This window comes from Trichophyton verrucosum, assembly GCF_000151505.1.
Source record: "Trichophyton verrucosum HKI 0517 chromosome Unknown contig00037_1.f1.exp, whole genome shotgun sequence".
Lineage (NCBI taxonomy): Eukaryota > Fungi > Ascomycota > Eurotiomycetes > Onygenales > Arthrodermataceae > Trichophyton > Trichophyton verrucosum.
Genome location: NW_003315612.1, coordinates 25886 through 38966, shown reverse-complemented (window position 1 = coordinate 38966; position 13081 = coordinate 25886). Strand labels below are relative to the sequence as shown.

The following is a 13081-nucleotide window of genomic DNA, read 5'->3' as shown; positions in this document are numbered from 1 at the left end:
ATAATAGTGAATATAAGCCGGTTAGATAAATATTGAATGTCCGAGAACGAGCGCAGGCTATGTATGTTGTTTTGTATGTTCAAAGGTCAAGTGCCAAAGAAAGGAGCAGGAAGTATTACTGATTCAATGAGGGGGGGAGGAGACAATGGCCAGCCACTGTTGAATCCTTCTTGTAAAATATATTTGCAATAGTAATGGCCCAACAGCTAGATCCAAATGTGGAATATAACGATTGATATAAAGATCCTGCTGACTATTGCATAGAGGTTCAAATGATAGTGACTGAAGGGATATATTCACATGAAAAGCAAGTGATGAAAGAAAGCAAAAGATGAAGAATGCATCAAAACACACAAGGTTAGCAGCAGGAGAAGCGCAAGAGACAAGACATTAAAGCTTCTAGCGAATCCCGCAGAAGCATGACCCTGCAACCTCTACTGCAGACCCGGGATTCTTCACACCCTCATGCGGGAGGAGAGAGAAATTTGGAAAAAAACAAAAAACAGAGATGCTCTGCAGAAAGGGAACATCAGAGGCTATCTTCGAGGTGATGTATGGGACGGGGTTCCCTAGACCCTTTAACGTAGCATCAATCATTCATATTGATGAAATTTCTTTTCTACGTGTCGTACCTGAGAGGTACCACACCACCCAGAACCGGCACCCACCTAGTGGGCTTTGAGTTACCAGCCAGGCTTCTGGGATTTGTTATGGTATCCTTATTCGTTTTGCCTCAGGGAACACGACATCCATCGTCTGGGAGCTGTGAGTCGCTGGATGGAGCGCGGAAGTTGGGTATGAACTCGCCTGGCCTGGATGGCATCTCTGGGTATGCGAGTGGAGAGCCAGAGACGCAGCAAAAGAAAAAGCAACGAGTGGGAACAACCTGCTCGACTGTTAGCCAATCATGGGCCCAAACATCGGTCTGCCCTCGCTGCGCATCGCAGCCACTTACAGGCCTGGACGGTGTTTTTCGTCTCTGGGTGGACAAGGGGAGCCGGCAATGGGCAGCGTCGAGAGGCTGAGGCGGAAGTCAAGATTGCGATCGCAGGCGTCTCATGACCATCCTCGCTGCCGGCTGGCCCTCACCGGCGCCGCGAGAAGAGAGACGTCTCATTCCTGGGCCCTCCTCCCTGTCCGTCGTCTTCTGCGTCGTCTTCGTCCTGCGGTTGTTCTGCTCTTTGCCCTTCCTTGTCGTCTTTTTCGTCTTTTTCGTCTTTTCTTCGAGCGAGGAAAATCATCTCGGTCACATGACCTGTCTACTACTAGGTAGGTTCCAAGGCCATCTCTTAACTACATCTCGAAGAACCGACGGCGATGGAGACGACAGGACGACAAGAAAAGCCAAAGAAAAGCAAGGAGACGGCAGAGAGACCACAAAGGGAACACAGGGGGAACCAGGAGAAGCGGCTTTCGCTGCGGGATAACCAAGATTGACGTCCCACAAGCTCACCACGGCCGCAGTTGTCATGGCCTGCCCCTGATCGTATCCATGCTCTCACATCACCAGCCAGCGACTCATGATCAGTTCCCGACCTCCTTCGCGCACACACCCATCATCATCATCCGCTCCCGAACACGCTGGCGAGTGTCATATACACCGGGTTTTGACGCATGTCTTCGCACAAGTCCGAGATTCGACGGCCAGCAAGCTTCGTCTCCCGTCTTCTTTGCGTCAATCTATCCACATCTCGATAGCCGTGCATTCGATGCATCATGATGCCCCATGGCTGACCGATTTACCTTCCCGCAGACTCAATGCATGCAATCAATCATATGAGGCGCCAATGGGTCGCTAGTACTCCATATCAAATGCCAGTATTGTCTTTTCGGCTGATCATGCCATGTTTTGGGGAAGGATACAGTTCAAGGCTCCTCGCACTTAGCCGGTTTCATGGCGGAGAGCCTTTCGACATCTCGCCAGCCTATTCAAAGTGCCCTGTTCCATCACGGTAGCAAATGGCTGAGCTTCGAGTTAAGCCTCTATATGCAGGGCCGTTAGTGTCACGGACGCTCGGATAAGAGACCCTTCAATACTTTTCTCCCAGCCTAGCCCGCATCGTGGGGGGGGGGGCTTAGCCCCTCCATGAGAAAATAGAGCTGAAGGGGAAACATGTGAAGAAACTAACGAGTACGGGCCATGAGGAGGCTGATATGTCACTCTTAGCCTCTCGTTATATGCAGAAGTACATGTTGCTCCAGTGCATCGCCCTGGGATAAGCCGCATTAACCCACCCCCCATAGCTCCTTATTGTGGCTGACCATGCAGCTCTCTATATGCTTTTCGTCGATAAGAGCTGAGCATATTAGGAGGCACCTTTAACCGATCTATTTTACGCTCAACTGCCCCCATTTTAACGGGCATGCCGAATCCACCTTGAAATCTGAAACCGTCCTACTTACATACAACCATAGCTCCCCACATGAGGAGTAAACAGCCCGTTTGCAGCGTTGTAGTTATACTGACTATCCCAAACGCTTATTTGGATAAGCTACTTGAAGACCACAACAACATGTTTTGCATGTGAAAGAGGAGGATCATATAATGATAAGGTAGCATCGATATTTTTGTCCCAACTAAGAATGGGCATGTATAAAACATCTACGGAGTACGGGCTGTCCGATTCTGATCAATCTGAGCTCTGCTAAGGATAAACTTTACACTCAAGAGTGTATTCATGGTAATGATAATCTTCCACCTATATACAATGCTAGATGCGAAGAACAGATAAGCACATATGATGTCAACAAAATGGCTAAGATATTAGTTAAACATCGAACAATAACAATCTCTGGCAATAGCCCGTATGCTAGATATGCGGAAACATAATAAAAGGCAAATTGTGGCTCAAAAACTCCGGAGCACCCTCCTCAAATAACTTTCATCATGCATGATTCATTCTGGAAAAGAAAATGTAAGCGAACAGATAGACAAGGAAATGTGAGATAAATAAATGCTCCATCGTAAGTCTTCATTCACATCTCGTTTAAAAATGAAATGATTGCCTCTCATCGCGCCAATAGATACCCAAACGCAGATGAGTAAGGAAAAAAAAAAAAAAAAAAAGGAAAACATGAGGTTGTATTAGAGAGATCGATATTTCTATATGCAATCTGTTAGTAACTGTAGTAACTGCAACTTAGCAGTAAGGAAGGGGGTAGATCTCATACCTCATCTGCTCGTCTCTTATTCTCCGGATCCAATGTATTCCTAGCACCTAAGAGAGTCTTCCCAACTGCACCAGCAGCACTAATGGCTGGACCAAGAATAATGGTAGGCGCACTCCTGAGGGCTGCCCGTGCTGCTTCGGTGACATTCTCAGTCTCCATTATTTCTCCAGGTACAGCAATGATTGCATCTCGTGCAACACTCAGATCTCGCCCGAGTCCTGCATAGGCTCCACGTAACCCTTGGATAACGCCAACAGGCTGGTCTGCATAAAGAGATATTTGCTGCTTTGCCCCTACATCAATGGGCTCGTCGTCTTCAGGATCCTCCCCAGATGATGGAGCACGATTTGCAGGCTGGGCGGGAGGACCATTGAGATAACCTTCTGCTCCTTGAAGTACATTTTGCGTCCCAATTGCTAGCTTGGCTCCGATTTTGATAAGTTCACTTGTGGTGGTTTTGGCAAAGGCTGCGGCGCCTTTCTGAAGCCCTCTAACAATTCGACCGTCTTTCTTGTATTCCCGAATAGGAATAAAAATAAGGTCTCTAACACCACTGCCGAGAGTTACCAGTGATTTGACAGGTGCTAATCCGGATAGAACACCTCCGAGTTGGTTATCGCGTACATCGGGTGTCCAGATGTCATTCAACATCTTTCCAAGCCTTTCAAACCCGGTAATACCGTATAATATAACATGGCGAAGGACCATATCCGCTTCATCGAGAACAAAAATATTCATCAGCTCTGTGGTTCTACCAGAGCGAAGAGCAGTATAATCAAGCCTCTTAGGTTTGAAATCAAGTCGTATCGGTATAGGATTGATTTCTACCCGTTGTAGAAATGGCACGTCACCCGGAGCAGTCTCAGGTTTGCTTGCTGATTCGTCTTTAAAGTCGAAAAATCGGGCCATAAAGTCAAGTGCATCGTGGTCAACGTGAAGGCGCAGTGGTAGGACAGTTGCCTATGTTGAGGTTAGATACTTGGATCACATTTAAGATAGACAGAGTTAACGCTTACCTTTAATATTATCTCAGAAGCTGCAAGATCCGCTACTGGTTTCACATTCAGTACTTCGACATGGACCATGCTTGTACCGATCTCTCTCTCGCCCATATCGTGCATGTACGTGGCAAATTTTCTCCACGTAGAAGTCGGCATATGATCGAATATTTCCAGGTCGTGGATTCGAACGTCTATCGAGCTCTGAGTCTCTCCAGAATTAGCTGGGAAAACAACCACATCTGCAGAAACACCTTTCAGCTCAATTGTCATTTTGTGGTGTTGACTCCGGGCCAGGCGCAATTTTTCTCGCCTGGAAACCCCATCCTGTGTAGATGCACCCGTTATAGTTGTGGTGGTTGCGTAGCTTCCAGTCTCGCTCAAGCCATCGATATTCCGGTTGATGTCACTGGTGAGATCCCGAGGATCCTTATTGGAGGGTATTTCAATATATACAGAGTTGAACAAGAAGTCGTCAATGGTAGGCTCCATTCCCTCCTCCATCTCTCGCGACAACCGTCTATTATTTGCTCTAGCCCTTCTTTCTGCAGCTCGAGTTTGCAAGCTCTTCACCGATTTGGAGATGGTATCTCTAGTTCGCCACCAATCGTATCCATCATATAAGTTCCAGATGACATGGACATCTCGAACCCTTAATCTCAAAGGGCTATTTTGCAGATTAACTTCGTTTGAGAGATTGTATGTGTTCCGAGACGCATCCCATCGGTGGGCAGTGCCTCCAACCGCAGAATTCTTCGAGAAATGGTCTTCATCAAAGTTGAGCGCAGTATGTTCTGGGTGGACATGCGCTACCGAGTGCGTACTATTTGCCAATAGCTCATATCCTTCACCCGGAGCTTCTTCGGTTGATTTACCTGACTTAACACTAGCATGGAATGGGAAGAAGTCACTGATGTACCCTAGCTCGGCAGCCGATATCTCGTCAGACTCTTCTAGACCGTCATTTTCACGGTTGTTCTTTTTATTCGAGTTGTAAGTGTCCAGGGTCTCCGCAGCGAATGATTGAAGCAAGTTGCTGATTGGCATAACCTCCGTCCGATATTTGACGGCTTCGCTAGGGGGAGCAGGTGGTGATAGCCCGCTTAGAAGAGATATAAGGGATTGAGTAGAGTCGGCACAGGTCTCAAGTATCAGTAAGTCGTCTCTCACTTCCACGTCGAGAGACTTTTGACCGTCGGCTGCCAGCTGCATGATTTTGAGATGTATTTGAGCAGATGAGGTTTCACAAACAGAAACATAGCCTATCTCCTCTAGATATTGAATTTGAGGACTCAAACTAGTAGACCTCCTGCGCCGGCCGTTCGATCTAGTTTTTTCTTCCGACTCTACCTTGTCCACTATCATCATTGAGGCTTTAGCTACTTTCAAGGTAGCTTCAGAACGAAGTTCCTGTTGCATGCATCCAAAGAATTCGACATTTGTCAACACCACGTAGCCTTTCGCAGGAGAATTTCGAGGAGCCAAGCCTATAAGACAGTCTTTCCAAGTAACAGAGAGGCGAATCGGAGAGGTAGTTCCAGGTGAGGAGTCCGCAGCAGCTGATCCCTGCATCGAAGTCTCAAGTTCAGTTGCAGGCTGTTCCGGTAACTCTGCAAAGTTGAGCACTGACTGCGCCATGTTGGTTGCTATGCCCTCCGTGGTTGCTTCATCCTCTTGAAGGTCCATTAGGGTCACGATGGACTCAGCTATGTATTCAACACGAGTATTAAAGAGTTTCAGCTTGATAGCGGGCTCCAGTTCATCCGCAATATATCTCACCATAAACATGGGCAGCTCGCTCTCAGGTTTCCTTTCCCCAGGCTTACGGAGAACAGCTGGTCCGAGGAGCTCCTCCTTTTCGTTCCGCAAAACGGTTGCGGTTGAAACGCGAGAAGCTATCAAAGACGGAAAACTGACATACCCAACTTCTGCATTGTGTGACTGAAGTCTGAATTTACCAACCTTGCCACCAACAGTAATATTCACCTCAAGCTCTCTGACCAGTGCTAAGGCAAGCATACCAGGCCTATCATCTTCGGGGAGGTATTTGGCAACTCTAGCAAGTTTCGATGCCTCCTCGGCAAGTAATGATAGAGGTTGCATGGCAGAAAGGGAGTAAACATTGGTGGTTAATCCCCCAACAGTTAAACGAAGAACTGACCCTTGCCTACGTTGTCGAAGCAACGTATCAATCATAATATCGTCCTCTTCGTCGTATTTGCTTTTAGACGGGGCTAACAGAGTCAATAGTCGATCCAGGTCTGATTCTTTCGGAGTAAACAGGAACTCAAAGCGGACATTATCCAGTGCCACAAGGGCAGGCGAGCATTTCTGAATGTTAATGTTATAATGATAAAAATGAGGCCCAGTTGCCCTAACTCTGTCAACTTGAACTGCAATACCTTCCGACCTTTTGACTGATTTCACCGCTGAGGTTTCCAACTTCACGCTACATTGCTCTCCAAGAACGTGGATGACAACCCCGCCGATACGTGAGTCCAGCTTCCATGCAGCTGAGTCGGCGGTAGAAGGTGGCTCTTTAGGGGCGTTCGCCGTTTGCTCAAACCGAACCCCGCGCGGCTTACTGCCAGATTCTTGGGGCCCACCAGTGGTTGTTGTACCAGAAGCGATTGAGTTACCAAGTTCAATGATGGTGCTTAAGCCTCCAAGCCAAGTGAGCGTTTCATCCAGTCTCTGGAGGCTGACTGTCATATGCAAGGGGAGGGTATTGATGGTAAGCCGAGAACCTTGAGAATTCTTGACTGCGCTGATAATAATATCGCTAGAGCTAGACAAGATGTCTCGCGTGGATTCCCGCATTTTCAAGCCTTCATCAAAAGAAAGAAGATCTTCTGATAAGTGGCTGATCTTGAGCTTATTAACTGTGAGGCGTGTTTTCATGGTATGAGCTGTAGTTAGCGACTGGAATGCAATGCCTGTGATAGTAACTTGGAGCAAAGCATCTTCGGAGTCGGTTAGTGGGTTGGACACCGAGTTTGACATCCATGGCAAATAAGAGCAACCAGGAAGATGCTCCAATAATTTCAAGGAACAATTCGAGACATCAACAATAATAGGAATTGGTTGTTTTTCATCGGCAGCGGAATCCAATGCCTTGTCGGACGCAGGAGTGGAGTTCAACGATTGAGCAAGATTCTGGCCTACCTTCACCAAGAGCCATCCACAAGCAATATCGAAGTTGATCTGGAAGGAGGATACACTGATTTCTACAGCAGCCTCCTTTTTCATATTCTTCAGGATATCACTGTCATCATCAAGACCAGCACCGCCGGCCTGCTGGCCAGACACGGTCGAGCTTGATGAAACGGAGTCCTGGCGATTCCTGTCAGCAAACCGTATTCTTGGAGAACTGGTAGCCACTGAAGATTGGCCTGGAGCCAAAGTTGACTCCCGCATGCGCTGGATAGGATCGACCCGAGCCTCGAGAGATAGCTCCTGCGGCGGATCTCCGCTCATTGGGGGTAACCAGATCATAACTTTGTCAATTTCCAAGATATTCTTGACAATATCGGAAGCTGGATCAATCAAACGAGGACGAGGTCGTTCAGTGCATGATTTGCCAACATCAGATACATCCTTATTACCAAGGTCCCCGACGGATGAAGAACTAAGGACAGTGCTTCCAGTAGGTGTAGCACCGGATTGGTCTTCGTTATCCTGCAGGAAGCGTTCATGGCCATCGTCAATGATAACCTTCTTTTCCTCGAGGATGCTTTCTGAGCCATGGTCACTCCAAGCACCAGGCATGTGACCGATCAACTTGGATTCTGCGCCATCCATAGCACTCTGGTACATACTGCGAGCCTCTTCGTGAGTAAATATTTTTGATTCGGAGAGCTCATCCCGGTGCGAGGGTTCTGAGTCGTTTGCGCTTGATGTAGAAGACCGGCGATCTGGGGAGGCAGCCCCTGATTCTTGTGGGATATCGTTGTCTTCCTGGTTGTCATCTGAGAAAATGCTGGGGTTCACAGCAGCAATTGGTGTTGATGGTTCTTCCTCTTCCCCTTCCTCGTCGCTCTGGAAAGAATGGAATGACTGTGTGGACACTGACAAAGACAAAGCAGGAGAATTACGGCCAGAAACTTGTAGGCTGTCTTCATAGGTGCCAATATCAGGTATTGCTTGCTGTTCTAGAAGATCCGCTATGGAGTCTGCCATGTCGACAGTTAGTCTAGGGGTGTCTGAAGTTGAGTCCATCAAGTTATTTGAAATACTTGACTCAAGGGCTTCGTTCAAAGAAGCATCAATTGCATCTTCCCCCGGCTGAACATTAGGCAATCCCAGAGCCCGCGCTTGTGGTTCGATCCGGTACTCCGGTTCATATTCTTCATCAGTGTCTGCATCGTCGAATCTTCCGTCATTTGATGATGAGACTGATTTTTCTAAAATTCGCGACTGCTCAAGGGGCTCCGCCCGTTCAAGTGGATCATCAAGTGTCGATGACAACTTTAGGGCTCCAGATTGAGCCAAGGGATTGTCATACCCAAAGCTCGATGCTTGCGACGACTGACTCTTCATTGACTCTTGTTTTGTTAAGCTTGCTCTAGAAACGAGAGATGCCGTGCCTGGAGGAGCAAAGCGAGAGTAGTTTGAGAATAGAGTCTCATCGGACACCAATAAGGCATGGAGCTGGGAGAAGACTATCAGTCGTTTTCCTGCTTTGAGGGCAGGATCCTGAGATTCAGGCGGTGCAACACCGTCCATCGAAACCTCGCCTAGTCTCATTATAGCAGTCACAGGCTTCATCTTGACGGAAGACGAAGGCTTCTGGAAAGCATCCTGCTGCACCTCCATGGTCACTCTCACGGAAACATCTCTGATGTTAAATCGTAGTCGATCTACTACCCCTTTGATGAAGCCAGCAACGAACGTGGGTAATGTAACTCCATCATGTAGTCCAAGAGCAGATTCCTCGGACCCATCATCACTGAGGACGTCTGACTGGCTAATATAGTGAGAGGACTGCGATGTTAACGCCGCCTCGAGTTCAGCCGTTTCTTCGACCGGTTCAGATTCCAAGAACGACTGTGCAATATCGGTGGTGGATGGCAGTATTTTCTCATGGTCACCTTGACCAGAGTTCTTGTCGCCATCGTTTGCTTTCCGCCCTTGTCTTTTGCTACCCGGCTTAGTCGGTGTGTGTTTTAGGTCAAGGTGGATGCCTTCACTCTCGATAATGATACTGCTAGCATAGATATCCGCGGGTATAGTCACACGAGCAACCGAAACGCAGGCTTTCGTTATTTCGAACTCCGGTGGGAGCTGTAAGGTCTTCGCAAGATTCTAAGGATTGCATGCCCGGGTCAGTCATCGTGCACCGGCATCCAAGATAACAACCACATCCCAGCAATACTGCCAAAATATACAGCTGTTCACATACCTCTAGCCGCAAGCCAACATCCCTTAACTCAAAGGTACTCCGTTGACCCCATGTAATACCCAGGCTATCCAAGTCCAACGCATCGGTATCGACGATCTCCAGCCGAGAAAGCGCATATCTAAGAAGGCGTTTCTGGAAGAACGAAGGGACAAAGTACGACATAGTTCGGCTCTTTACCGAAATATTTCTCCTATCGAGGCCTTCTTATGCTGACGGCTCATACAATACTTGCTAGAAGGCCGTCTGCATGGTTGCCGAAGAGAGAGAGAAGAGACGAAGAAGAGGGGGATACAGTTCGATAAGAGGGTAGAGCGTCCCCAGACTGTCCTGGAGCGAGCTATATCCCGACTGTCGCCCTTGCAAAAAGGCTAGTCTGGTAGGTCTAGGTGAGTGGTGTAAGGAGGAGATATGCTGGTAGATATGCAGCAGTAGATGTGAGCTGTGGATGCGGGCTTTGAGGCTCAACAAATAAATAGTAATACAGAGAAACAGCCCAGCGATCAAGCAAGCAGCATCAAGCAAGCTCAAGCAAGATAATAGAATAGTCAAAGCAAGCCACAGGAGACAGGGCTTGGGATCTGCTATTAGGATGAGAGGGCTAAAAGGACCCCCAAGACAGGCACTTGACACAGCGGACAAGGTAGAGACAAAAGGATAGCCGGGGGAACGATGGGTCAGTCAAGAGGCGCCGCCATGGGAGATTTTAAACTACTGGCTAAAAGAAGAGACGGAAACAACGGGAGAAACAAAACGCTGCCACGTCTGCCACCTGCTAGAGCTGCTTGCTGTGAGGCTACAGGCATGATTTGCCATGAGCGATGCCGTGGACTGCAAACTAGCGCTTCAGATATGACGGAGTTGACTCTTTTTACGCCGTCGTGCAGCTTAAATCGTGCTGACTAAGCCGTTGCCCTCTCGACCGGCGGATGCGAGGCGTGATCGGGGCAGCCAAACAGAGCAAACGGCGCTTCATGACCGGCTCAGGCGACATGGGAGAAGGCAAGTGAGGATGGATGATGATGCTGCTACTCCGTAGTTAGAGATCGCTATATAGCCTCGTCTATGCAGTACGTTTTATTAGTCGCAAGACAACAACAAAAAAAAAAAGTGAAGAAGCAAATAATAAATCTCTAGTCGTCGCTTGGAGGAACGTCGGCGCCAAACTCGAGAACCACCCACTGGCAGAACTGCTCAAACTCGACATGCCAGTTGCGTATATACTCGCTCTTCTGGCCCGTTCCAGCTATACCTCGTTTGATATCTGCAAGCCAGGCCGAGTTGTCCTGGTCCTCGAAGCAGCTCCATCTGAGCGAGTTCTCGGCCATGGTAGCGAGGCCCGAGAGACCAACATTTTCCAGGCCGTTTAACACTTGACAGAAGTCGTGGGTAAGTCCGTTTTTACCGTGGCCGAGCATCGTTGGATCATCGTTGCACAGTGACACAGCTACGCCTCTAGCCAGCAGGGCTGGAAGCGGATGTGACATGATGGAGCTAGTGAACCGCAACACTTCATTCGAGATCGGACAGCACTCGACCATAATCTTCTTCTCCTTTACCAAGTCTATCAGCAGAGGGTGCTTGTAGAGCGAGAACGCATGACCGATACGGCGTGTGCCTAGGAGAATTGCATCGTACAGATTTGAGTCTGTCTCATCGCCGTCTCCCAGGCACTCTCCTGCATGGAACATGAACGGGATCTCGACTCCCTCCACAGCACACTGTTTTTTGAACAAGAAGAGGACAGGGATCATGTCCACTAGCGACCTCCCATCATCTTCACGCCCAACCAGGTCGAAGCCGCAAATGAGCTCGGGGAACTGCAATTTAGTGAGTATACACTCTTTCATACTCTCCACAATATCACGGTTCGGATGGCTTCGCATAGTTGTCCATATCATCCGGGCACCATGAAACCCCTTACCGGCATCTGAGGCTTTGAAACTTTCGATCTCTTCTCCAAACGCTTCGAATATCGACTCAAAGTTGGAGTCAGGCTCTTCACACTTATCACGGCGATATTCGAATCCAAAGGCTAGTCGGAATTCGACATATCTAATGCCGTCTTCGTTTAACTCTGTCAGCATATGCTTGAGACATGCTCGAAATATCGGTTCGTAGTAGAGTATCGCATCTACTACCTGGAATTTTTGATCAAGCACTTCCCAGATGGCTGCACATCCATGGTGATGGCTCAAGGATGTCTCCTTCTCAATAGTACATCTCCCCTTAAGCCAATCGCTGAACCCTTTAACTCCCCCATCTGGGAATGTTTCGGCAGCTTCTTTTACGGGAATGAACAGCTGTGGTTTATATGCTGAACTCCATATGCCCGCTACGCCAGATTCAGATCCAGCACTTTGTGGTTTGGAAAAATACTGAAATCGTAGTGGAGAAAGTAAGAGGCTCTCTCCTATCAATGGTCGTTCCGATGCCATGTGAATGCCAGGGAGAGATAACACTTGGTTTACCAGTACATCCAAATCAACCATTGCCTCGAGGTGGCCATGTAGTAAAGCTCCTTTGACAGAGAATTAGCCGACGTCTATATGCTGCTTCACCGCCCCATGTGTACGATCCGGTTACTATGGTGCCACGACTTACCTTTTGGCATCCTTTTAACTATCTTCCATAAATCTGTTCCTTCCATCTTATCCTTGGCTAGTCGGAACATCATTCCTGGATAAAGCACCGTATCCTGGGTCTTTGCTAGGTTCTCCTCCGCTTCCTTATCCCAGACAGTTTTTAGTTCCCTATTTCGGATATGTGAGATAATCCGGCATGCTTCCTTTGTAGAGGCTGACATGCACTTTTGAAAATGAGCATCTATAGCAAACAGTGTCAGATATAAGTTTAAGTTTCTAAACCATTTGCAACTCGAGAGCTTTGAGTATATTTTCCATTCAATAATGCCTTGAACAGAATATTAGGAGTCTGATAGACCTGGAACTCACCATGCCTCTGCTTCTTTTCCTCCTGAATTAAGGCATTCCTCCCTTGTAAATACTTTTGGATGAACGGGTCCTCAAACTGGGGTATTCCTTCTTCTACTTCCCAGGCAGCAGCTTCATCCTGGTTCCCTTCTCCTTTAGCTTTGGCACTGAGAGGCGGTTCCATTCTATCTTTCAGTAATTAGTAAAAAGAAAATTATCAGTTTTATGCCCGCATCCCTTATAATATCGTGTTGTAGGATCAAAAAACGCAACTATCAAGTTCAACTTCAACGTCAACAAGTACAAGTGGGAAGTTGCCTATCTGGGATGTCGCTGTTGATTGGTTAAGAGCGGAACGAGATGGGTCTCCAGTTCAGCCAATGGCGGAATCAGGGATATATATTATCCGTCATATTAGGTAAGCATATATTAATATCACGTGATATGGATCTTTGGCTTCGAGATGGAATTTTTGACGCTTCAACGATGCAAAAGAAAGCCGGACAACAATACACCAGCCTGCCGTCAATTGCCCTGGAGCCTTTGAATCAGTGAATATTACGTATATTATTGTGGCATTG

General features: G+C 47.8%; 3 protein-coding genes across 3 annotated transcripts; all 3 read right to left on the bottom strand.

Annotated features, from left to right (window-relative positions):
- Positions 1–733: 733 nt before the first annotated feature.
- On the bottom strand, positions 734–1241 carry TRV_00505 (uncharacterized protein; the record flags this gene model as incomplete). Its single annotated transcript, XM_003025279.1, has 2 exons — positions 734–959; positions 1090–1241. 2 exons carry the CDS (start codon positions 1239–1241, stop codon positions 734–736), a joined length of 378 nt encoding a protein of 125 aa, XP_003025325.1.
- A 1924-nt stretch (positions 1242–3165) lies between these two features.
- Positions 3166–9732, bottom strand: TRV_00504 (autophagy regulatory protein Atg2, putative; the record flags this gene model as incomplete). The annotated part of the gene is made up of 3 exons (XM_003025278.1): positions 3166–4131; positions 4188–9452; positions 9571–9732. The coding sequence occupies 3 exons, from the start codon at positions 9730–9732 to the stop codon at positions 3166–3168; spliced, it is 6393 nt and encodes a 2130-aa protein (XP_003025324.1).
- Positions 9733–10700: 968 nt separating this feature from the next.
- TRV_00503 (uncharacterized protein) lies at positions 10701–12684 on the bottom strand (the record flags this gene model as incomplete). The annotated part of the gene is made up of 3 exons (XM_003025277.1): positions 10701–12088; positions 12172–12393; positions 12522–12684. The coding sequence occupies 3 exons, from the start codon at positions 12682–12684 to the stop codon at positions 10701–10703; spliced, it is 1773 nt and encodes a 590-aa protein (XP_003025323.1).
- Between the last annotated feature and the right edge of the window lie 397 nt (positions 12685–13081).